General features: G+C 44.2%; 1 protein-coding gene across 2 annotated transcripts in view; it reads left to right on the top strand.

The window, feature by feature from the left end:
- Positions 1-26361, top strand: part of CYFIP2 (cytoplasmic FMR1 interacting protein 2) — a 110533-nt gene extending 84172 nt beyond the window's left edge. For both annotated transcript variants that reach the window (XM_037501026.2, XM_054691835.1), the window contains 5 exons: positions 13472-13544; positions 13969-14063; positions 19643-19881; positions 21587-21734; positions 23532-26361. In XM_037501026.2, the coding sequence (XP_037356923.1) occupies positions 13472-13544; positions 13969-14063; positions 19643-19881; positions 21587-21734; positions 23532-23699 (723 nt within the window). In that variant the 3' untranslated portion in view covers positions 23700-26361. The remainder of the gene's footprint in view (positions 1-13471; positions 13545-13968; positions 14064-19642; positions 19882-21586; positions 21735-23531) is intronic.
- The last annotated feature ends 409 nt before the right edge of the window (positions 26362-26770 follow it).

A 26770-nucleotide genomic window follows, 5' to 3' on the forward strand; every position in this document is an offset into this window, starting at 1 on the left:
AGGAAGACAAAATCTGTGCAAATGGGGCCCAGACACTTAGCAGCTCCACACTTGATTCTTGGTATGGCCAAGAAGGAGAATCCTTGTTCTAGAAGGCGTCTTTTGCACTCACTTCTCCAAGGTCAATCATGTCTGTGTCCTTGTCACATTTGTTGCTGCATCTGCAGAGCACTGGTTCCGATATTTTATGTAAATTGACTTACTTTTTAACTTAAGCTTGTTTTCAAAGGAAGTTTTATATCACTTCCATTAAAAAATCATCTCTTGTCATCATTAGAAAGCAGCCAGAATTGTAAATTCAATCAAAATAAAGCAAAGCGATATAATTCCAGCTGCTGCCTACAGGCTTCTCTGAGCCTGAGGCCTGCTCCCTGCTCCCTCCCCACACCCATTAAAAGCAGAGATTAGAAAATGTGAGGGAGGCATATAAAGACATGTTGGTTCCAAATGGAAATTTTCTCATTAATGATGTCAGGAGGCTGGTAGGAAACTGAAAAGGAAATCACTTCGTCGACTCACATCTATGAAATACCATTTCCCTGTACTCCAATCCCCACCCTGTAGGAATTGCGAACCTTGGGTGGCATTGGGGTGCACATGGCAGCAGGGAAAATCACTGGATAGGCCAGTTCTTGACTGTGGATCTTTCCCATTGACAAGACATGATCCTGATCGAGAAAAGCAAATTCTTCTTCCTCTTCGCAAATGGGGGAGAGGGTGGAGGTAAGCCATGGTAATATACAGCGCAAGTGAAGCCCAATGGGGGGGCAGAGACCACAGGCAGTCTCACATGCACATGTTCAAGCACACACGCAAACATACACACACATTCACACATGCATATTTGCACACAGGCACAGAAGCAGATCAGCTTAAATTACTGATTTCTTTAGCACATTCACACATGCACACACAGAATCATGTGAGATTAAATTACTGATTTACTTAGCCAGGGCTACAGAGAGCTCCTGGACGTGAGGGACCCTAGAGCAGGAGCAGATGGGGCATATATCAATTGACCATGCTGTTGCCCCCGAGTCCAAGGGAGGGCTGGGAGGCACAGAAGGGTCACGGTGCATGCAGGAAGCAACTTCTTGTCTGCAGCACTGGCCCTTAGCCTAGAGCTTACACATCATTACACAGGAAGCCCATCAGCCTCTCTGCACCCATTTAAGGGAATGCTTAGAACACTGGGCTCTGAACGGTCCCCTCCCCACACCATGCTGGAAACCAGGAGGGGGATCCCCCCCCCGGGTTTCCTGGAACTCCAGTTCCCCAGCTTATTTCCCTGCACCTACTTGACAAAGACCACAGTGATTACATGAGCACTAGTGTTTGTCTTTTTTGCTGACTCTAAAGTCAGAGTGACATGTTAAGAAAATATTGTTTGGAGATTGATTTCATGATTCCCTTTAGAAAATCAGAAACTGCCTAAAGATTCCACCTAAATCTGACAGGCATAGAATCATGTTGGCCCTGTTTTTATAATTCATTAAATATGAACCCTGCGCCTGTGAGGTATCATTTAGCCAAGAGAAATAAATTCCCAGTTAGCTTTGTAGACTAAATGAGTTTGGGAACTTGAGGCTTTGTAATAATTGGTGGAAGTTCCTCAAGGTCCATCAGTTTTCAAATAAATATAGTAAAAAGGAAAAAAATTTAAGACTGAATGCCATGCAAAATTAAAATACTCACATCTTGAAGAATTTTGACATGGGCTCCTTATGATGCAATAATTTTGCAACCTCACCCCCCAAACCCCTTCACTTTCACTTGCCCTGTTGACAAAGAGCAATTTTGCATTAGGTCTGATGAATCAGCTAACAACTGCTTCCTATAAACACGCAGTGTTCGTGGTTGTCATAAGCAGGAGGAATGATGGGCATTGGTGTGCACTTGGCAAGTACAAAAGTGAATGGCATAGCCGTTCCCCAGCTCCTCCCAGAGAGGGCTCTACACAGGACCAGGAGAGCACAATGCCCCCAAAAGGGTGGCTTTTATGTAGAACAATTGCTGCTGCTTCACAATTTTGAAAACGTGATGGCAGATACTGAATTCCCCCCCAAAAAAAACCCAGCTATAAACACAAATTTTAAGAACAACTGAGGAAATCTTAGTATGGAGCACATGGCATATGATAGCAAGAAGAAAGCTGAATGGTGATCACCATATGGTGATTACACTGGCCAGTGCACTTGGCTTTTGGAGTAGCGTGAGAGTATTCAAGGCCGAGTAAAGCAGTCTCGTCCACTTCCTTTCAAATGATTCAGTAAAACATGTAGCGATAAAGCAGATATGGTAAAAGATTCTGTGCACCTCTACTCAAGGGTGGAGGGGTGTTATTTCAGAAGTTTTTTTATATTCATCTTTTCAAAACAGAAATCTGAGGGGTGGGGGAAGATGGTCAAGGTACCCGAAAAGTTAAGAAGAAAATGGTCTATGAGCAGACAAGGACACAAGATATAAGAAGGAAGAAAAATTAGGAAGGTTTTTGGTTTTTTTCAGCAACTTCCTCAAGTTGGCGAGATTTATTCTTGCTAACATATACCCTGGAGCTACTTGTGACCTCATTTAAAAAATTTATAGAGGCATCTGCTATGCTGAACTGGGCCATGATGCTCATGTTGCCCATCTAGTTGATTTAGCAGCAGGAAATATCAGTTCAGGCTCATGGAGGGCGGGTGAAGCTGGGAAGGCTGGCCAGTCCAACTTAGAAAGAGGCCCCTTAGGACTTGGGAACAGCCCGTGGAGACCACCCACAGCACCACAGCTGGCTGCCTCCCCCCTGTGCTGTGGTGGGAGACTTTGCTCCTACTACAGGGACTTTCGAATAAGGCCATCCTCCTCTTCCCCCAACTCCTGCCCCATGTTCAGCTTAAGAGAAATTATCTCAAACCCAGCTTCTTTGTAGGTTATTCTTACTACTCTTCCCATTCTGGTGCTAAGAAGGGGGTTGCCCAAGGAATCATTGGGATAAAAATGGCAGAACTGGCTTTTCCTTGTGGCAGCGAAAGGCTCTTCATTATAAATCAGAACTGCCATCTGATCCATCAAAATGCAAAGGCTGCTGAGAAGAGTTGGGAAAAAGATCAAGCAGCGAGAGCCTGTACTTCGGTAGGTTTCATTTATGGAAAAATTGTGAGGAGTAGGGTGGTCACCCAGGAAAGGGTGGGGGAAACCAAAATACTCCTTCAGGGCCAAAAGCAAAAACACATCAGAGAAAAACTAGAAACTTAAAATAGAAAAACCCTGACTGAAGATAGTACGATGCAGATAATATATGCTAAGTGATAAAAATAGATTATAGTAGAAAAAGTATCTTGTCTCCCATTCTTATTTTAAAATATAGGCTTCAATGCTATAGGCACGGAAGATCACAGCAAGAGAAACCTCCAGAAGTTATGGGTGGTGATCCCTGGGTGTTGGGATGATAACATTTTTTTCATTTTTTAAAATCATTTAATTTGCATTTTCAAATTTTTTTTTGTAAAAAATGGACATAAATACTTAGGCAACTAAAAGAAAGAAACCAAAAGAGCAAATTGAAAATATACATGTATCATCATATCATATCATCATACCATCTACCTTAAATTTACACAATGTTATGTCAATTACATCTAAATAAAGCTGGGGGTGGGTTGGGGTAACCATATCTGCTAAACTACTATTTTTCAAAAAACTAGCCTTTGCCTAGAGGCTGAATGAAGTATTGAGTGCATTTCCAGGAGCAAATGACAAATGTCAAGTTCAGTAATACTTGTAAAATAGATAAAATATTTTTGTTATCAACAATGTTTCTTGGAAATCAGGGATAACAAATGTATAGCTTGGATGCCACTGCCCCTACTGTAGCTCAAGGCAGACATTAATAATCAGTGCTGTTGAGCTCAGACATTGATAATCAATCCTGCTGAGCCTGAGCCATTAGTAGTCAATCTTGCTGAGTGGAGAACAGGGTGTCAGACTCCTCCCCCAAAACAACCACTGCTTCTCAATCAGGATAGTCTCCTAACATCTGAATGAGACTTACAAGAAAAATCCTTGAACTGCCTCCTGTGCACCCCTCAGACCTCATCTCCTATCACCACCCCCAGCACTGAGAAACACCCCCAGTGCTAAAAGCTGTCAGCCTCTTACCCACCGTAGTCCCTTTTGCTTTTGGACCTTTGTAGGTGCTGTTCTTCCTCACCTGTTCAACCCCTGGTGCAGGCCTCAACATTTCCTTCTCCAGAATGCCTTCCCTATCCTCCTGCCTGGAAGTCTGGGTCAGTTGCCCTTGAGTATTCCCATATCCCCATGCATTTCCCAAATACAGCACTTTCGAGAATTGCCCATTTCCTTGTTTCCTCATCCTCTTGTCAAGGACCGTGCATCATGCACACCTCACTTACTCTGCTGTCTCAAGTTCCTCACAGGACCTATGTGTATTAGACTCTTAATGTCTGTTGAATAAATGAACAATGAATGAATAAATAAATTTCTCCTTAGGCTCTATGCTAGGCAGAATGAAATTGTTCAGAATTTGAGTCCTGCCTGTTTGATCTCTAGATGATATTAAATCCATGATCTGTATCCCTCTCGTTGGCCTCTCATAACAGATAAAATGCAGTCCTGTGGAGAGCTGGTCCCTCCGAGCATGCTCTCTCTCAGTCTGCATTGGCAAGGGATAGGAAACATGGGTCGATCCCCCAAGAGACGCAGATATCAGGAACACACGCTGGGCAGATAAGGCAACTCAACCCACGGACAGCAGTGGGGTCCTGAATGAATGGGGGCTTGTCTCAGTTTTTTAAAAAGAAAAACATGGGGCCTCCCTGGTGATGCAGTGGCCAAAGTCTCAGCGCTATCAAGGTATCCACAGCCACTGCAGCCTGAGTTCAATCCTGGGCCAGGGACCTGACCCACATGGCACAGCAGACCTCTCCTGCAGCTGTATTATCACCCACTGCTCCCCTCAGCAGTGTATTTCAGTAGATCCGCCTGTTCTGCTCCCCACTCTATCTCTACTGAATCCTCTCACTGCCTGTACCTCTGGCCTATACCCCAGTTCTTGTATGCATAAATAAATAAAAATAAATCTTTAAAAAGAAAAACACTATAGACTGGAGGGGCTTAGGGACTCATAGAAGGGTAGATGTGATCGGAGCTTTGAGGGATGGTTAGCAAAGTAGAGAACTTTGGTTTGGGAAAGAGGACTTTATAGGGATATATTGACCTCATGAGTGGTCTGGTTGTGTACATTTGATTCACACCAATGGATCTTCAAAAATTAATTGCTTGCAAAGAAATTACTTACATAAATTCAGGATAGAGGTTACTGGGGAAACAAAGCTTTCAGTAATTTTCTGTTTATTCTGCTAGAAATGGTTCTAGGCTCTTTTCACTCTTTAAACTGCATCTGCCAATTTTTTAAGTTTAAAGAATGTTAGTAGTGGGCCTCCCCGGGGGCACAGTGGTTGAGCGCTGGGTTGCAAAGCTGCCCACAGCCTCTGCAGCGCCGGTTCAATCCCCTGCTGCTCCCCGGCCACCGGAGGAGGGTCCCACATGGCGCACAGACCTCTCCTGCCGCCCGCTGCTCCCCTCAGCAGTGTACTTCGGTCCTTCTGCCTGCTCTGCTCCCCGGCTCTGGCTCTGGTGAATTCTCTCACCCTCCCGCACTTCTGACTGTACCCAGTGCTTGTATAAATAAATAAAAATAAATCTTAAAAAAAAAAAAAGAATGTTAGTAGCTATGACCTAAAGAAAGCAACAGCTGATGTGAGCTTATCAGCTATGAGAGAAGCTAAAAAGTTTCACAGGTGGTGAGATTCTAAGTCATTTTCTCCTGTTTCTATTTTTAATAATGTTAAGTGTTTTCATAAAGCATCTGTGTAATGAGGTGGGGGGAATGTTTCAAGCTTTCCAAGGCTGTGGCTGCATGGGCTGCTTTGAAAAAGCAACTGGTGTGGAAGTGAGGTGGTCCAGATGTAAATGTCGGCCCTTCTGCTCCTTACCTCGGGGTTAACCTGCTTAGGAAGCTTCACCTCCCCAGAACCTTCATGCCCTGTCCTGTAGGAGGGGGACCATAAATTTCCCTTACAGAATGTTCTGAAACCCAAAGCAGACAAGGAGTACAAAGCACCGGTCACATACCTACTGCTCAGCAAGCAAGCAGTCCTTGCCTCTGAAGAGCTAACGATTATGTCACAGACTTGCAATTTTAGAGATGGATCCTTAGGGACCATTAATCCAACCTCCTCATTTTGTTGCATTTATATCACTCTTAATTGCACATGAAAACAAATCAAATAATACAGATGAGTTTATAAGGAATAATGTCATCCTACTTGGGCTGTACCTCTCCCTGCCTGCACCCCAGTCCCCAAGACAAGCTGTTCTAATGATCCCCGGTTTTAGTTCTCCTAGTTCTAGTTTTAGTTCTCCTATCTCAACACACTTAATAACATGAGACTCACCTCTGTTACTTAATTAGCAACTTTAGACAATACTCATTGACTCCCTAGTTGGAAAGAGGAGATTTTAGCTTATTTACCTCTCTCCTTTCTCTCCCCTCACCATTTGATTATATTACTTAGTACTTTTACTGTTTTCCCTTGGAATCCAAGATAATTACTTCCACCTCTATTGGTAACATTATGAGTCTCTTGGCTCTTTTCCATGAAAGAGGAAATTAACACTCCTGACTTCTACTCCTGACATGCCCCCTTTTGCCCCCTTCGGCTACTTTTATTTTCATATGGTCACAGCTGTATTATTTGCAATATTTGTATTTGTTCTGCATCTGTGATTTGTCCTTAAGTGTAGCCAAAAAAACAAAAAGCAAATACCATGTACATTATTGTTCTTGCTGGATCAAGGGTAGGATTTCATTTCTTCCCCTCTGATCCAGCATCAAGACCCCCAAAGCTCCTTATTTTTAAGTTGAGAATTAGTTACTTTCAGAATTTTTTGATCAATTTTTTGAAGTAATGTGTTCAACGTAGAAAATTGAGTAAACATGTAGAAGTAGGAAAAGTAAAGAGGAAGGGAAAAGGGGATGATCATTAAAAAAAACACCTAAAAATCCGCCTACAAGGAACATTTGTTTAAAATTCTTCCCATTTTTTCTACAAGGCACTAGGTGTCACCAAAGAGAAAATAGTCCCTTTAGTTATAAGGGAAACATGTAGATCAGAAAACCCAAATAGGGGAGATTCCACCCTAAGTGTTGACTGCCTCACATGCCAAGGACATTCAGATTTTATCCCACATATTTTATTGAGCATTTACTGTCTCCCAGACTCTGTGCTCACACTGGGAGTAGGATACGGTCAAAATGGACATTGTACCCTTAGACATAGGAACAGAATCACAGCTACATCAGCAGCCAAACCTGGTCTCTTGCCTGCCTCCCAGAATACCAGACTCTGAGCCATGAGAACTTTCTACAAAGGAATTTTTCGAGGTAGCCACCAAGGTAGGGCTAGCACCCTAAAAGCTGGATCCCTGAACAGCAGGAGCACAGCAATTATCTAAGGGAGGTGAGGAATGTGAGGAGGTGTGGGAGGTGACAGGAGTGAGGGCTCCACATCTCCAGGTCTGAGGAAGTGCCAGACAGGCCAGGTATTCTAAGTCTCAGTGTTTATATTTCTCAGCAGGGAATGTTTTTTGGGATCCTCATCCCACAACAACCAGAAATGTTTGCTTTTGATGCTGCTACCAGCCACCAAGGGGCACAGAGAATTCTTGTTAGAGATGTAACACAATCAGTTCCCCAAATTCCTGGGAATACAGTTGGAGATTAATCAAGGAGGGGCAGAGGGAGAGGGAACAAAGGGTGGTTAGAATTTCATCCTGCTTAGTTCTAATTTTCTAACAAAAAGTGTAAGCTACAGGTTGGGGATCATCCAGCTACAGTTACTAGAAGGGAAGGGGATGGAGGGGGGTAAAAGGGGTCAACTGTATGGTGATAGATGGGAACCAGACTTTTGTGGTGAAGATAATGTAGTCCACACATAGGTGAATTTATAAGGCTGTACATCTGAAGCCTAAAGAATATTAGATGTCAGGCCTCCCTTGTGGCACAGGCAGTTGGAACACAGCGCCGTGAAGCTGTCCACAGCCTCTGCAGCGCGGGTTCGATCCCCGGCTGCTCCCCGGCCACCGGAGGAGGGTCCCACATGGCGCGCAGACCTCTCCTGCCACCCGCTGCTCCCCTCAGCAGTGTACTTCAGTCCTTCTGCCTGCTCTGCTCCCTACTCTGGCTCTGGTGAATTCTCTCACCCTCCCGTGCTTCTGACTGTACCCAGTGCTTATATAAATAAATAAATAAACAAACAAATAAATAAATCTTAAAAAAAAAAAAAAGAACTTGGTTCCTTGAGAAGATTAAGGAAGGAACCTGCCCGGCGGGGGCAGTGAGTCATCAGAGAACTCTCTGTGATGCAGGAGATGAGATCTCAAATAAAGAATATATCAAAATCAACAAACAACTATGAACCAGAGACACTCTATGGGGGGTTGGGGGAGGTGAAAGGAGGGATTGGGGTGAAAATAAGGAGGTTGTAATTGTATGGGGAATATAAAAATAAAATTTAAATTAAAAAAAATAGAGAGATGACTTTACTAAGCTAGGAAACTGGGGAGCATTTCAGCATTCAAACAAGCAGCCGTGTCTGGAGTAGAAATAGATAGGGGATGAGGAGTAGGGGTTCAGAGGAACCCCCCCCCGCCCCATGGCTTCTCAGACTGTGGCTGCTGTGGTTCCTAGCAGAGTGGAAGGCCAGTGTGGGTCCTTTAAGATAGAGATGAGACAGGGGCCTCCCTGGTGGCTCAGGGGTTAAAGTCTCAGCACTATCAATCATCCACCACTGCAGCATGAGTTTGATCCCCGGCCGGGGAGCTACCCACATGGCGCAGCAGACCTCTCCTGTCTTGCCCACTGCTCCTCTCAGAAGTGTATTTCAGTAGACCCACCTGTTCTGCTCCCCGTTTTGTCTCTGGTGAATTCTTTCATCCCCCACACCTCTGGCCTGCACCCCAGTTCTTATATGCATCAATAAACAAAAAGAAATCTTTTAAAAAGAAAACAAAGACAGGGATGAGACAGGAGGGAGTGGCGCGTGAGGGTAAGCATCCACAATGGAAGCTGTTCTGTTCTGATCCCTGACACAGGCCTGAGTGTGCACTCCCAACTGGGACCTTCATCAGTCAAAATGGCCTCAGCTAATAGATGAAGAAAAGACACTTTCCAGAAAAGGTGCTGCAGAGTAGGTAGCCACCTCATTATGTAAATAGCCACACAGTTGTCCTCTGGTACCTCACAGGCAAATACTTCACCATCTCTATTAGGAAACCACATCCTTCAGTCACAAATGGCATCATAAGGTGGAGCACATGCAAAAGCATGGCAGCAGGGATGTCCCCAAAGAACTTAGTCCTGCAATTTGCAGCTTGGGGGTTACAGAGGGCATAAGGACATCCCCGTCTCCCCTACTCCCCTAGAGGATCCTTTACCAGCAGCTGATCATGTGGGGTGAGTGAAGCAGCAGAGCCTGTTCCCAGCTTTCACCCTTCAGGTGGCCTCCACGATCAACTTTATGCACATTAACAAAATAGAAAGGTGACAGTTTGTGCAATGGGCAACTTTCCTAGTAATGACCTTCCCAGGGGCAACTGAGATTTTTGGAAGCAAGAAAAAATAAGAAAACTTGACAACAGAGTTTCATAAACTAGTCCTCGGTTATATTAAGTAGTTCCCCGTTGCACTTGAAATAAAATCCAAAAATAAATAAAAGCCATACTTCATGCCATGCCAGGGCAACCCCACATGATCCAGTCCTTCCCTATCATTAAGGCTTCCCTGCATGTTTATACCCTGAGTCCTGCATGTCTATACCGATTCCCTGCATCACTGTGCCGACTCTCTACCACAGGACCTTTGCACTGGAATGCTCTCTTGCATTCTTCTCTCCAAGGCTGGTTCCCTTACCTCTTTCCATTCTCATTCAAGTATCTCCCTCTCAGAAATTCATGCCTAATACCCTCAGTCAGGTAACCCCTTCTCCACGCCTACTCTTTCTAGTCTGTATTATGCTGTTGTGTTCTATCACCATCTGAATTTTTCTGATACGTTGACTTGTTTTTATCTGAGTCTATCAACTAGGTTGTGAATTTCACAAGGGTAAATTATCTAGTCTAACTTGTTCCACATCCTATCTGCAAAGCCTCGACCAGTACGTGGTGTACAATGCATAGTTGTTGGGTGAATGGAATAGCATCTTTCTACTTGGAGGTTGTTGCATGGATAAAGAATCTATTTATTCATTTAGGGGAAACATTCATTTAATAACTAAGTATTAAGAAGCTATCATGTCTTAGGCATGATAGAGGTAGAGGTGGTAGAGATTCCCTCTTGTACAACCAGCCCTAGAGATTTCCAGAATGGCCATGTTCCACCCAGCCTGTATAACAAAAGCCCACAATCAAAATTTTCTCAGGTGCTTAGGATCCAAGAGTATCAGAGTTGAATGAAACCTGAATCTTAACTACTTTAAATACCCACATTTTTTTTAATAATAAAAGAGAAAACCACCACCATCCTTTAGACCCCCTCTACCCTTGGTCCCACCCCTACCTCTTCCCCACTGGTAACTTCAGTTGTATTGTTGGAGTCCACTGGTTTATTATTATTTTGTTTTATCTAGTCATTGGTTTTGTTTCCTTATATTCCACATAGAGGTGAGGTCATCTGATATTTATCTTTGTCTTTCTGACTTAGCATATTTTTCTTGAGTTCCTTTCATTTTATTATAAATGTCAAGATTTCATTTTTTATGGTTGAGTAGTGTCCAATAGCACATATATACCATATCTTCTTTACTTACTCATCTGTCAATGGCACTTAGGTTTTTCCACATCTTGGCTACTCTAAGTAATGCTTTAATAAACACAGGGGTCCATATATCTCTTTGAGTTAATGATTTCATATTCTTTGGAGACACACCCAGAAGCTGGATCATACTATATAGTTCTATTTTTTTTTTTGAGGAAATTTCATACTGTTTTCCAAATTGGTTGCACTAATCTACATTTCCACCAACAGTGTGTAAGGGTTCCTTTTTCTCCATACCCTTGCCAACACTTGTTACTAGTCTTTGATGTATGCTATTTTCATAGGTATGAGATGATAGCTCATGTGGTTTTGATTTGCATTTCTCTAGGAATAAGTGATAATGAACATTTTTTATGTGCCTGTTAGCTATCTGTAAGTCTTCTTTGGAGAAATGTCTATTCATATCTGCCCATTTTTTGTTTCTGTGGTTAGTTGTATGAGTTCTTTATATGCCTTGAACATCAACTCCTTGTAAGATGTATGATGCATAAATATCTTCTCCCATTGAGTAGGCTGTATTTTCATTCTGTTGTTATTTCCTTTTGCTGTACAAAAACTTTTTAATTTGATATAGTCCCATTTGTTTATTTATACTTTTGTTTCCCTTGACACTGAGGACAAATCTTAGCATAAGACTGATGTCATAGACCAGCAGGCAACTATAAATCAGCAGGGGAGGGGGAGGGATTAAAACAGGGACAGGAAGAGCAAAAGAGACTAAGGTGATGGTTCATAGGTGACTTGGTAGTGGGAATTTTATAGGACTACACCTGAGAGGAGAAATCAAACATTGTACAAAAATGAACTGTGATGTGTTTTATATATATATCATAAATAATTTTAAAAGTTAAAAAAAAAGACTAATGTCATAGAATGTATAACCTGTGTTTTCTTCTATCTATTTAATGGCTTTGGGTCTTGTGTCCAAATCTTTAATCCATTTTGAATTTATTTAAGGAGAGATCCAACTTCATTCTTTTGCATATGGCTGTCCACTTTTCCCAGCACCATTTGTTGAAGAGATTTCCCTTTCTTCACTGTATGGCTGTGGCACCATTTTTGCAGATTAACTCTTGACATATATGCAGGTTTATTTCTGGATTCTTCATCTACTCCATTGATCCTTTTATTCCAGTATTGATCTTTTTATTCTAGTACTGTGATTTGTATTTTTATTCTAATACTGTACCTTTTAATTACTGATGCTTTGTAGTATACTTTGAAGTTAATTAATGAGAGGGCTCAATTTTTCTTCTTTTTCCCCCTCAAGATTGATTTAGCTATTTGGGGAATTTATTGATTCCATATAAATTTTAGTTTTGTATGTTCTATTTCTTTATAAATTTTAATAGGGATTGCTTTGTATCTTTATATTGCTGTGGGTAAGATGGCCATTTTAACAAAATTAATTCTCCCCATCCATGAGCACAAAATATCTTTTCATTTCTTTGTGTTTTCTTTTATTTCCTTTAACGATATCTTGTAGTTTTTATAGGTATAGTTTGTATAGGTCTTTCACCTCCTTTGTTCAATTTATTCCTAGGTAGTTAATCATTTTTGATACAATGTGAGAAGGATTACTCGCTTGATTCCTTTTATTCTAGCTCATTTTTTTTGTATATAGGAATACAAGATTTCTCGTCGTTGGTTATATAGATTTCCACATCACTGTACTTATTATTTCTAATCATTTTTATTGAGGTCTTTAGGGTTTTCAATGTATATATTATTATGTCATCCACAAATAGTGACAGTTTTGCTTCCTATTTTCCAATAAAGATTCCTTTTATTTCTTATTGTTGTCTAATTGATCTGGCTAAGACAGCTAATACCAAATTAATGTGCATGGTGACCATGAACACTCATGGTTTAAAGAAGAGGAACCAACTTCCAATAAAGGATGGCTTCTCTCCGTTCTGAAATCCAGAGGTCATGAACTAATTTCAGTACATTAGACCATATCTTCCCAACCTGTCCTCCCCCATACTTTTCCCTCCCAGTACATGCTTGCTTTTAAGCTTACTTTTATATTTAACAAGTTATCATCAGAACTTACCTGTCATAGATTCTCATCCTTTTTTTCCTCACTACTTGGTGTCTAGTGTACAGAAAAACATCAGACACAGGCCTTACCCAGAATCATCTGGATTTAATGTATTAGAGATTAGTCCAGCCACTCCTTTGAACCTACAGGCCTCACAACCAGCTAAATGTAGTCTGGGGCCCACCGTCTTTGCTTGGTTCCTCTGTCATGCATTTGAATTCCTCACAAATCCCTTGTAAAATTTTAATGAAAAAAAATGTATTACATATTACCAAAGTACCAGGGACTACGCTATGAGGCTGTGCATTCTCTCACCCAGTCCTTACAACAGCCCGTTAAAACAGGTTCTACTCTCATTCTTAGTTTGTAGTTAAATAAATAGGCAAAGAAGGTTAAGTAACTTGCCCAAGATACCACAGCTAGTACGTAGAAGAGCTAGAATTTGAACCCAAGTCTGGATGACTCCAGGGCTCAAGTTTTAGGAATGAAAATTCTTCCTGGTTTAACATGAAAATTGTTTTCTCCTTCTCTCCCTCCACCTCTGTTTATAGTCTCAGGAGGAAGTCTGTGATTTGCTACATGCTGCGCCCTTCCAAAACATCCTACCTAGAGTTTATATCAAAGGTAAGAAGCCACCCACAACAGCTGATGGCTAACTTGCATTTTGACCTCACATTCACTTAATCCCAACAAACTCAGATCTGCGGTCAGAAGGGGAGAGGGGGAAAGATTTGGTCACAGAATTGCAAAATTGGAAATCACGCTCTGAGCCTTGTGCTTTGATCCTTCTAGACCATTCCTAGTATGTTGTTAGCTAGACTTGATTTAAATCCTTCAAGTGATAGGGAACTCACTACCCCGTGGAGTGATGATTCCATTGTGGGACAGAGATCATTGAACATTTTCCTTTGTGATGGGTTCTGATCACACTTTGCAGAACAGGTCTACATGCTCTTCCACCTGCCCCCAAGCTTTCCTTCTCTGATCTATGCTCTGACCCCCACCACATGCCCAAACCTCATTTTCTGTCTTGCTGCTCCTGTTACAGAGGGGGAGCGCCTGGAAGTACGGATGAAACGTCTGGAAGCCAAGTACGCCCCGCTTCACCTGGTTCCTCTGATCGAGCGGCTCGGGACACCCCAGGTATAAGGAAGTTGAGAACCAAAAGGAATTTCAGAGGGAGAGCATTTGGCCCTTTTAAAGTTGGGGAAATTGGGGCTCAGAGAAAGTAGAGAGTGGCTAACCTCACACAGGCTGTTAGTGGCCAGGACAGGTCTTGAAAGAGATTGCTGACTCGTAGGCCCCATTTATTTCTTCTCCACTCTGGATCATCCATCCTGTCAGGAAAGAAGATGGTGAGACACATGTCTATTAAATAGCAAACATATGCTTAGTTTTCTTGGAATTAAAACTCCATCCATCCTGTGAACCAGCTGTTCACTCCTGGACTCTCTTGCTAGGAAAAATGCATACAAGAACTCAAGATGTTTATTGTAGCGTTGTTTGGTAAAGTGAAAAACAGGAAACAACCCAAATATAAAGCAGCAGAACTAAATAAACTGTGGTGTAGCAGCTCAATGCTGAATAATTACCACAAAATAATGAAAAGGAAGAATTTAATCTAGATGCATCGTATGGTCAGACCTTAAATACAAAGCTAAGTGGAGGAAGCCAAGTTGCACCCTATAGAATGATACCATTGAAAAACAGAAAAGCAACCGTAGAAGTAAAAGTTTTCCTAGAAACAAACACAGACCTGCTTCATACTGGTGGCAACATTTGAAGAGAGATGAGCAAGGCATGGGTGGGGGGCAGGGACAAAGGCCTCCATTTTCTCTGTCATGTTCTCAGATTTTCAGAGGTGAATCAGCTCATGTGTTCATTCTATGATTCTTGCTAATTTTTACAAAGCTGTGAAAATGGAGCTGGATAAGACAGGACCCCCACCTTCAGAAATCTCAGAGACTCTACAGGGGGCATCAGGAAAAGAGGAGAAAATGAGGGGAAAAGAGCAGTGAAGCACCTGTGCTGTCTCCTTCCTTGCAAGTTGATTTTAGGGTCTGCAAGTTTGGAGGTCCAGGGGGAGCAGTCAGCCAGAGGAGATAGGCCCTGTGGCAAAAAAATGAGGTATTCGCCTGGTGGACCAAAGGCTGACTGTTGAAAAGTTTCCAGATTTAGTCAGCTCTGGGCCTTGCCTTCCAGCGTCCTCTCTCCCATGGTCCCAAGTCTGCAGACAAGAAGGGTTCACATCCTGGACGGGGGGCAGAAGTAGCCTCTTCTCTCCAAAAACATGGCAGGTATTTGGGGTGCATTGCAGAATCCATTTGCTGGGTGTTACACTGACAAGCAGCCCTTGTTGGGGCCCTGCCTGCCACCTACCTTCACTGAAAACCCTGACTGCACCCTCTGTGGCATGTGGGTTCTTCACAGACCAGAAGAGAGCTTCTCATTGCCTTTTAGGGAGAAACCCGCCTAGCCGGCACAGAGAGATGTGTCTGCTCCACGAGTGGTGTCATTCTACAAGAATCTGGCCTCTCGCACCCAGACCTTGGCATGTGCTTCCACTTAGCAGCCTGAATTCCTTCCCATCTGCAAGCACATTTCCATGCAACTGATAGAAGTCTCAGGTTGTCAAAGGCTGAGTACTTAACAAACAAAAGCATAGAGGAAATGTCAGTTTTATAAATCGTCTAGCCCTCCAGGAATAGTCCTAAACTTAGTACTCCCATAGATCAAAGACAAGTTAAAATACTGGCTTCCATGCCAGTGGGGATGTGGGGGACTCACATCACGTCTAGGTCAATGACAGGGAAATGCTGCAGCTATTTAAAATTGGGAGGTTTTAACAGAATTAGAGTGTTTGCTTTTGTTTCTGGGACAAATTGAAGGACTTGATTTGAACACTCTGGCGAGGAGTCAAAGATGGGGGTCCTTGTCCCAGCTTCACCCCTGAATTGTCCCATAATTTAATGTTAGACACTCCACATCTGTCTACTATGTCTTGCTAATTAGGAAATGAACTTAATAGCTGTTTTGCCTCCTGAAATGAACTGCATTTCATGATAGTTAGGATGAACAAATAAGTTAAAGATCCCCCCAAAACATGAACTATGGGATAAAGGAGGTGGATTGAGATAGCACTTTCCTCCCAGCAACACTAAGTGTAATAGAGAAAAAATGCATAAAATAACGCAAGTGGAGGGCTTTCTCAGCAAACCATCTTTTTCAGAGCAAAAAGAAAATAATAGACATACCAAAAGAAGATAGGACATGAAAGAAAAGTCATGACATAAAATATGTAAATGCCCACAAACATAGGAATGAGTATTCAGCCTTGCAAACAATGAATGAAACAGGGTGTGAAAGGACAAGGTATGGTTTTACATCTCTCAAGTTGGCAAAGACCTTTCTGCCATGACAGCAGAGAATCAAGGGGACAGGCTTTGCACAGATAGGTCAGCATTTCTCCGTGCTAGTTTGCCACTACATAGCAAAGCCTTGTGAAATATTGGGTTGTCGGAAAAGTCATGACAAATTTTTGCTTGAAAAACATAGAAAAGAGGGCCTTCCTGGTGGCACAAGGGGTTAAGCAACGCACTATGAAACAATCTGCAGCCTCTGCAGCACTAGTTCGATCCCCAGCCGGCCAGAGAGAAACCCACATGGTGCAGCAGACCTCTCCTGACTTGCCTTCTGCTTCCCTCAGAAGTGTCTTTCAGGTAGTCTGCCTGTTCTGTTCCCCGCTCTGTCTCTGGTGAATCCTCTTACCCCCTGCATCTCTGGCCTGTACCCTGCTCTTGTATGCATAAATAAATAAATCTTAAAAACAAAAACATAGAAAGGAGTCATGACTTTTCTGACAACCAAATATTTGGACTCTTCAACCAAACAGTTCTAAGGGTTTATTCTAAAGAAATCATCAGAGAGAAGCTCAAAAAGCACTAAGAACTGTCTGTAATAATGAAAACTCGTAAACCATTTAAGATAATCAACAAGAGTAGAGAAGGGAGTAAAGGAAGGTGTATCAGTGGCCATTTATGTAGCCATAAAAAAATCACATTACTGAAAATATTGAAGGAAATGGTTTGTTTGGATGGCTGATACTGTAAAAGAAAAAAGCGATACAGACAACCCAATCCAACCCCAGTGAAGTATAGATGCACACACACACATCATAAACACAAACACAAATCATACATCAGTATTTTAGGAATGTGCTTCTCTGGGTAATGGATTTATGGGAAATTTTTATTTTCTTATAACTTAAAAAAATTGCTTTCCAGATTTTATGAAGCTATGTTTTATAGCTCACAGGAAGAACTGTAAGATAAACACTATTTTGAGGAAAGGGACAAAGCCTGTACTATTTCAGCGAAGCGGCCTTTGGTTGGCTGTGGTCGGGGGCACCTAAGTTCAAAATCTGAGCAGACTTACAAATCCCATTGTTAATGTTTTAGTTCCCACTCACCCTCCCTTCCCCACAACCATCAGACACTGATTGACTCAGACTTAATGCACCAGGGAGTAACAAGTAATCTCTACTTCTGCATTAATTTATGAAGAAAAATATTTGTGACTTGAGAACAAATAACGGGTCCTTTATTATAATCTGCACTTCTTCCTTTCCCAAGCACCCTCTCTCTGAAGGTGAGATCAAATTCCAATGTAGAGCTACCAGGTGCTTTATCAGGTCTGATAATCTAGAGCGCTAACTTCCACAGTGGGAAGGTCTCACAACTCAAGCCAAACGCATATGATCACCATTTGTATTTATTGAGAGGGTACCCACATTGCAATAATAAAAGCACAGTGTTCAGCTGGCAGCAAAAGAGGTCGGGTATTGAACCTCTTGGCCAAGTTCAGGAGATCAGCTTATAGAGCAGGCAGGACCCGGTCCCCGGGAATTCCTGGCATCCATCCACCTGCAGGGGGGAGGCTGTTTCTTGGGGTGAAGAGACCCCAGGGGCTCTTGCCAAACCTTGGAGCAAATTGGCTCAAAGTTAGTGCCTAATTTATACCACTTCAGAGGTATGTTATGAGACCACCCATTAGTTTCTATTTAGATCAGGCGTCTGCATAGCCAGGTTTTCAACCTGTCCCTGCCTTTGACAGGTCTGTGTCTTTATAAACAAGTCATTGCTTTCTAATTAACAACTTACACTGCTCTAGTTCAACTGCCCCCCCCCCTCCCGCCTTTCCATCAGTCAGGGCCATTACCATATCAACATAAAGGACATTAAGTGAGACCAGAGGCACACACTGGGCCTGATTTTTCAGAAAGAGCTATTTCTTGTTAACTGCCAACCTGAGTGGCCTCTTCTCTGCCCCGGAGCTGTCCTCTCTTTGCCCACTGAACTATGAGTCACTGGGATTCAGCCCCCCGTCTCTTCTCTGTTTGAAATACATATTTGTCAAATGCTTCTTCCCCAATTCATGTTTTTGTTCCCTAGATTTCTTTTAGTTTTAAGTTGTCATGACAACCACACTCATGGCCCACTTTCCTAACAGGCCTCAGCGTTAGTGTTTGCTGATATATTTCCCTCTATGGACTCATTTAGAAACTGCCCTCTTTCTGGGGGCTCCAGAGAGAAGACTGACAAAGGGAAGTGAGGCCAGCTTCTCCCTACCCCTGTAAAATGAGCTTTCTGCAGAGCCCTTATCTCAGGGAACTGATACCAGAGGTTCCCTGTGGGCCACTTGGTCTCAGAAACCAGCTCCTCTTAGGTCTGTCCCTAGATTTGGAGACTTGACTCTGAACTCAGATTTTCATATCTGTCTGGCTTTGCAGATGGCTCTTAGGACCTCTACCATAGGTATTTGTATTTATAATGCAGGCTCTGATATATTTTGATGTGCTTGTCTAGCTTATAATTGGCGCTGCTGCATCCAGGACACAGATGGGAAGCCAGTTTAAATTATTAATAGAGACCATTTACAATGGCTAGAAGACTTCTAACTGCAGGAAATAGTTCTATAAAATCAGTGGCAAGTTTTAAAAGAGTAACATATGCTCTTTGTAACACATCCAAGTATGCAGAAGTATGCAAAGTGAAAAGCAGAGATTCCACCCACTTCTCCAAGCCCATCCACTCCCACAACTGATGTTCATCCTACAATGTTCTACACACACACACACACACACACACACACACGCACAGAGTTTTGTTTGCCTGTGTGTTGTTGATGGTTTTTAGCAGGACTGCAGCATAGCCCTTCTCTTCAACCTGCAATTTGACATAGATCCACACCACCAGGAGTCAAATCCCTGCTTTGCTAACTCACCAGCTACCTCTCTGACACTCGGTTTCCTCATTTGTAAAGTGGGGATTAATATGCACCTAATTCACAGGGTTGCCAGGAGAAATAGGTGGCACCAGTACTTCTCAAATGCTTGGAACAGCAAGCACGCACTGGTGTGTCACACACTGAGTATGAGCTGGTGGTTGCAATGGTCTTGCCATCGCAGAAAGACCAGTAGCCGTGCTACTATCTCAGTCTTTTAGTGGCTCCCTCTCACGCCCTTATAGGAGTGGGTGGACATTTGTAAAATTCTTCCTGTATCAGTGGCTCCTAGATTTTACTGACCACAAGTCAGACCTGCCACAGACTCCCCACTGTGGCACTCAGGTGTATCACGTGGGTGCCCTGGGGCTGGGGGCTGTCCAGCCAGAGGACTGCTGGTCCGAGATGCTCAGTGAAGGTTCATGTATTTCCCTTCCCAGCAAATCGCCATCGCCCGGGAGGGCGACCTGCTGACCAAGGAGCGTCTGTGCTGCGGGCTGTCCATGTTCGAGGTCATCCTGACCCGCATTCGGAGCTACCTGCAGGACCCCATCTGGCGGGGGCCACCGCCCACCAATGGCGTCATGCATGTGGACGAGTGTGTGGAGTTCCACCGGCTCTGGAGCGCCATGCAGTTCGTCTATTGCATCCCTGTGGGCACCAATGAGTTCACAGCTGAGTGAGTCCCTCTCCTGGGAAGGCAGAGTCACCCTGACCTGCTTGTCTCCCACTGAAAGTCCCAGGGTCCCCAGAGCTCAGCCAGGAGGAGGGGCCAAGTGGGCTGTCCAGCAAGTGTTTGTTGAGCTCATATGGCCAGAACACATACCACACGCTTCGCAGACACTGGTTGTTTTCATGACCTGCCACCTGTTGAGAGATCACAACTTATTGAAGGCTCAGACACTGGGTAGCATTGTCTAGCCAATGTTTTTTAATCAAGGTAGATACATAGTGCTCTTGCATGTTTAATAGATGACACTGCAGTATACACATAACTTTTATAGGTGCTGAGAAACCCAGCATTCTTGTGACTTGCTTGAGTGCCATATTTTCTTTGCTCCTATATTTGCCTCCCTGCAGTAGAAAACCCAGACCTGGTGTCTCCCAGGTGTGCCCTGTTGGTCACCACACTGGGTGCTAGACAGACAGTGATGCAGAGCAGCAGTAGATGGGCCCTGGCCTTCAGGGGAGAGATGAGGTCCATGGAATGAGGATGCTGGCAGCCAGGGCAGGAAGGTGACAGGTGCCTGAGAGGAGAGACAAGGGCTTGTCAAATTCAATTCACAGACTAGAACTGAACCTTGGACTTGCATAGCACTTGGCCCTTAGACAGGGAAAAGGACATTCCAGAAGGCCAAGAACCGTGGGAGGCAGAAATGAGTCTACACAAGGGGCTTCAAGCCCTCAGGCTTAGTCTACCAAGACTGGAGGCCAGACTGAGGGAAGGGGTGGGAGGAAACCTGGAAGGGCTCAGCATCAAGACCCTCACTGCACACCTGAACCCCAACACACTCCAGTGTTCAGGAATAGGGGAAAGCTTTCCTCGCAGAGGTCAGGGCCTAACATTATGGCTCCTGAGCCTCCATCCTGACCTCAGGAAAGACAGAAGTAGAGCCTGGTTCTTTCTTCACAAAACCAGTGACATATCTAGAACCCAAGGGGTGAAGAAGGCAGACCAGGCCTGCCCCTAAGGAGTCTAGAACCTTAAGGGAAAAGTACAAGAGGGGAGCAAGCAGGCTCTCCAGGGATTGGGACTGGAGTAGGCAGGCTATTTTCAGAGTTATCGCAGCTGTGGGGAGTAGGAACTGTCTGGTGTAGGTGGGGGCTGCTGCTGGAGGACAAGAAAGACAGCAGAGGTGACTCCACAGCCTCCTAATTTGCCAGATTGCTGATGGGAGCTGGAGGCCTGCAGGCTGACTTTTCCAGACCCAAGAGGACTCTCAGACACCACACACACATGCACCACTACTGCGCTTTCACCCATGGCACCCAGTCCCTGCCCTCGAAGTTCACTATAGCCTGGCTTGAAATGGCCCTAAAGTTCCAGATTGTTCCTCTGGCCCCTTTACAAGCCAAGACAGAGTCTCCTTAAGCTGTGACCTCTGTCAGTCTCAAGGGCTGGTTGAATTTTCCTTGCAACCTTGTTGGGCCTCCAAAGCTGTTCTCCTGTCATTAACGGGGTGAGAGACTAAAATCTCTGTGACTGGAAGGTCTCTTCATAAAACCACAGGCCCAGAGCCCATACTCACAACAGCCCTATACCCCATTAGATTAAGACAAGGGGCCTAGGACTGGGCCTGTCACTAGCAGACCTCTGGCCCAGGCCAAGGGCACTCTGCCCCATCTTCTCCCGCTCTCACCCACTGCCCCCTCTCTGTTCACAGGCAGTGTTTCGGAGACGGCTTGAACTGGGCTGGCTGTTCCATCATCGTCCTGCTGGGTCAGCAGCGGCGCTTTGACCTGTTTGACTTCTGCTACCACCTGCTCAAAGTCCAGAGACAGGACGGGAAGGACGAAATCATCAAGAACGTGGTGAGTGGCCTGGGAGATGGGCCAGTCCTGGCATCAGGACAGAAATGGGGGGGCTGCTTATGGAGGTCATACCCCACACCTCAGGGGGGTGCAGACTGTCTATGCTGGACCTTCTGTAGGAGGCCCTGACTCACTGGCTCCCAACCCCAAGGATGAATCAGGTCACCCCACAAGGCAAGGCTGCCTCCCAGCCTGAAATGCACCTGCCATGCACACCAGGCTGCAGAGGTGACTGCTGTGTGCAGGCTCAGAGATGGGGTGAGAAGCCTGCTGTGGGACATCATAAAGGAACATCTAAACCAGGCTGAGGGTGCCTGGAGCAGGGGAGTGGAGAAGGCTTCTGTGGAGAGATGCTTGGCCTAAGTCCATAATGACCAGCAGCAAGTAACCAGGGTGCAAGACAGCAGCTAGAGCAAAGGCACAGAGGTGAAAAGATGTGTGGGTGAAACCATGGATGGGTCTCAGGGACAAGCCAAGAGGGGAGAGAGGCAGGAACCACCTCATGAAGGATCTTTGTTTATGTGGGAGAATCTACAGAACAGAATTGGCCATTTACCCATTTGTGAGTATGTGGTATTACATTAGGTACACGCACAGTTATGCAACCATCATACCATCCGTGGTCAGGAGTTTCTCATCTCCCCCAGAGGAAACTCTGTGTCCCTTCAACATGACGGCCCATTCTCTACTCTGGCTACCTCACAAAGGTGGAAGCCTGCATATTTGTGCTTGGGTGACAAGTGTATTGCCCTTAGAATAACGTGTTCAAGTTTCACCATGACTCTTCCCCACCTTGTGCTTATCCATTCATCCTTCTTGAGCTGCTTCAACCTTTTTCGGCTGTTGTAAATAATGCTGCTACGATCATGAGAGTACAGATATCTGTGCAAGTCTCCACTCCCATTTCTTCGGGGTAAATACATAGACGTGGTATTTTTTGCCAGGTTGTGTGGTCTTCTCGCTTTAATTTTTGAGGAACTGTGATACTATTTTCCATTATGGCTGCAACATCCCTAGCAGCAATGCCCAACGGTCTCCTTTTTCTCCACATCCTTCCCAGAATGTGTGATTTTCTGGGGTTTTTTTTTGTTTTGCGGTAATAGCCGTACTAATGGGCATGAAGTGATATTTCATTGTAGTTTCACATCTTTTTATGTGTTTATTGGCTATTTGCTTATCTTCTTTGGAGAAATGTCTATTCATGTTTTTTTCTTGCTGTTTAATATAGTTACTTTTAATGTTGAATTGCAGAGTTCTTTATATATTATGGATATTAATCCCAGATCAGATCTGTGATGTGCAAATATTTTTTTATCCCATGAGTTGCCTTTCTCTGCTCATGTGTCCTTTGATGCAGACAAATTTTTATGTAATCCAGTATTTTTTTCTTTTATTACCTGTGTTTCAGTGTCATATCCAAGAAATTACTGCCAAATTAAATGTCATGAGTCTTTTCCTCTGTGTTTTCTTCTAGGAATTTTTCATTATTTAGCTCTTATGGTTAAGGCTTTAATCCATTTTGAGATAATTTCTTAAAATATGGTTTAAGGATTCAACTTTATTCTTTGATACTCCATTTGTTGAAAATATTGTCCTTTCTCTATTAAATGGCCTTGGTACCACTGTTGAAAATCACTTGACCTATATATGGAAGGCTTATTTCTAGACTCTCTATTCGATTGGTCTATATGGTTCAAGACCCTGAACTCCAACCTCACTGAATTCTTCCATTGCTAGTGCTTTATTTCTCTGCTCCCTCCTTCTGCCCTAACCTGCATGTGTCTGTCCCCTCTACAGCCCCTGAAGAAGATGGCAGACAGGATCAGGAAGTACCAAATCTTGAACAATGAGGTGTTTGCCATCCTGAACAAGTATATGAAGTCCGTGGAGACAGACAGTTCCACAGTGGAGCATGTGCGCTGCTTCCAGCCACCCATCCACCAGTCCCTGGCCACCACCTGCTAGCTGGCAGTGACCGGCTGCAGACCCTCAACCTGGAGCAGAAGAAAAGCAGGAGAGAGAAATCCAAGGCCAGCCTGCAACATGGTCCAAGTGGACAACATGTGGGATGGACCTGAAGCAAACAAGAACGTCCCCAACACATTTACACCACTCCTAAGGGCTGGGCCTGTGCATGCTCTCCATGACATCTCCATGGTGGTTTTTCCATAGTGTAAATGAAAAAAAAAAAAAAAAGAAACAGGGAAGTATGTGCTTTTTCTTTCTTTGTTCACTCTTCTATGGTAAGAACCCTAGCTTTACCCTTTCATCATCTCACAGCCCTACCCTCATCAGAAGTTGCTTCCTGAAACCTCCCCCCAAGAGGGCGACTTCCTACCCAATGCCCATGTGCGACCCCAAGACTGAAGTCTCAGAAATCAAGAGAAGAGTGTGGCAGTGCCCTAAAGTGTCAGCCTGGCCTGACCGACAAGCCTCTGCTTACTGGCCTCATACCTCCTCTGACTTGCTACCCCCAGTTCCAGATACCAGGGATTCTGCTCCAGATGCCAGGGATTCTACGGCAAGAGTACTCTTGGGCCGGCTACTGAGATCCATAGTAAAAAAAGCATGAGGTTCCTGGTACTGGTGCCTTGGTAGATGGTGTTGACTCTGGCCTTCTCTAGACGCCCCAGATCACATCCTAACACCGCTCTCAGGACACTCCCAGAAAGAACTCAGGAATGCGCTCTCCCCGTGTCCCACTGAGTAGAATCAGGGTGGGAAAGTGGTTGGTATTTATGAACACAGCCAGCAGTTCCAGAGCCCTAAACTGAAAGCTGTCTGATACCTGGGCAGCTGGATGGGGGATGGGTCCTTGATTCATTAAACAGATCTGGAACACCAAGTGCTCAGGGCGTGGACACTGGGGTGCAGCATTGAACAGAGCAGGCACGTGTTGCTCATGGTGTCTGCCAGACACCAAATGAGGGACCCCTTCTTTGTAGACTCATCAAGGAAAACTCCCATGAGAAAGAAATACAAAGAGGTTATTTCAAGAGAAGCCAAAATCATCACAAGGTCGGGGGAGTATAAATAACACTTTTTTCTGATAGCAAAGAAGGGTCCTGGTTTAGTGAATCAGGACACTCGCTGTTGAGGAAGCTAAAAGATTCCAGGGACATTTTATCTGTGGCTCTCAACTCCCTTCATGTCCCTTAGCTGAGAGTTTGAGGTGGGTGTGGACCTCACCAAGACACAGCTACTCATTTGCCAAGCTTGACCATGGAGTCTCCCACAGAGCTAGGGGGTGCTGTGGAGAGGGACAGGAGCCTTTGGGAAGTTGTCGTCTGATTCCTCACCACCTCATCTTCAGGGGGAGTCTGTGATCTTGAACTTGTAAGAACACATAAAGACACTTGCTCTTTCTTCCTCAGACCAGGGAAGAGAGGAGACCAAACTATAATGATTCTCTCCCTTAGGGCAGAAGAATAGGAGTGGCTCCCTTAGTTAATTGACCTATTTTAAGCCCATGGAAAGAGCCAAGGAGTGTCCACAGCAAGAGGTCTGGGTGATACACTCACCCTCACCAGGGAGGAGAGGTGTGGCTCGCCAAGTATGGTCCAGGGGCCACCTACGTCAGGCTTCCTGCAATTAGCACCTGTGATGAAGGTTGCTGGACCTCACCCTAAACCCTCTCATCCTGCATCTGGCAGTAGAGTGGAGAAATCTTCACTTTCCACACAGTATCTGAATGATTCAAATGGAGGTCTGAGGACCCCTGCCATAGAGGCCGTCTACACTGCTAACCTTGCCTCTGAGCTCCCTCTGAGCCACAAAAGGAAACCTTTGTTGGGAAGGAAAGTGGGTCAGTGTGGGAACAGGCAGATCCTCCTGTCTGGAGCTGTCTCTTCCTAATCTGATTTCCTGTGTTTTCCTCTTGATTCCCCAGAGGTAAAGAGAGGGGTGATGTGATAGAAGTAACTGGTAACACGCCTTCATAAACCTCACAGTATCTCCAAGCTCCTGAGCCTTCTGAATCTTCAGTTCTGTGCAGGAGCAGTAGCTGGCTTGCTCCTACAGACAAATGACTGGGTATGAAGATGTAGTGCTTATTCCATCTTCCTAACTGTGGCTTTTGTGGAGATTTGGGTCATCCAGTGGATGGCATTGCTCTTTCAACAGCCCACCCCACCCACTCTGCATTTGTATCCCTGAATTGGACCCACTGGGTAGAATCCCACTACTCTCAAGACTCAAGCTCAGTAAATTGAGGGCTTCACCTTCAGGATAGACATCTCATTGCCCCGACATGCCAGCAGCATTTATTTATAAACACCAAACAGGTTCCCTATCTTTCCTCCCTGGTCTGACTGTGCCCCCCCCTTTTAACTTTTGTGTGTCTAAGAACCAGGAAAAAAAACTTAGGTTTTAAAGAGTTTTAAAAAAATTCTGTTTCAGAAACTGTCAAATGTACCATATTTGTATTAAGAGTTGTTGGGGATTTTTGTACAATGAATTTACATTTATTTATGGTGACTTATATTTACGGTTGTGATCAAATCATGATGTTGAATTCTTAAATCATATTTGCTATGCAGCTGAAGATGAATCATATTTTGCTTTGTATTTTGGGGTACACATTTGAGTTGATACACATTTCCATCTCCATTAAAACTGCTTCTGAACTAGTGAAACCGGCCTCTTGGTCTCCTTTTCTGGTCGTATCCCAGCTCTCGGTGATCTGCGGAAGTTTCTGTTAAAGCTGATGCCCCGTGAAGTCTGGGACCCAGGACAGAGTTGTCTAAGGCAGCAGGTGCATTCGGGTTCTGAGGTGGTGGGAGCCTGGAGGTGCTGAACCTGGACTGGAGTACTGCAGTTCTCCACACTCACACATAGTGAGTGCTCCTTGATGAGGTGGGGGATTCCCTCTGGGGTCAATTTCCCCTGCATCTATGACCCCCATAACAGGACTTTGGTTGGGGGACATTTTCTGTTTCCCCAGAATAGACAATTAGGACCCAAAATGAAGAAAAAGAAATGTTAAGCAACCTATACCTTAAAGAATAAGTGGGATCTGATATCCTCCCCAAATATCA

This window comes from Talpa occidentalis, unplaced genomic scaffold (genome assembly GCF_014898055.3).
Source record: "Talpa occidentalis isolate TD23 unplaced genomic scaffold, MPIMG_talOcc4v2.1 talOcc4.9, whole genome shotgun sequence".
NCBI lineage: Eukaryota > Metazoa > Chordata > Mammalia > Eulipotyphla > Talpidae > Talpa > Talpa occidentalis.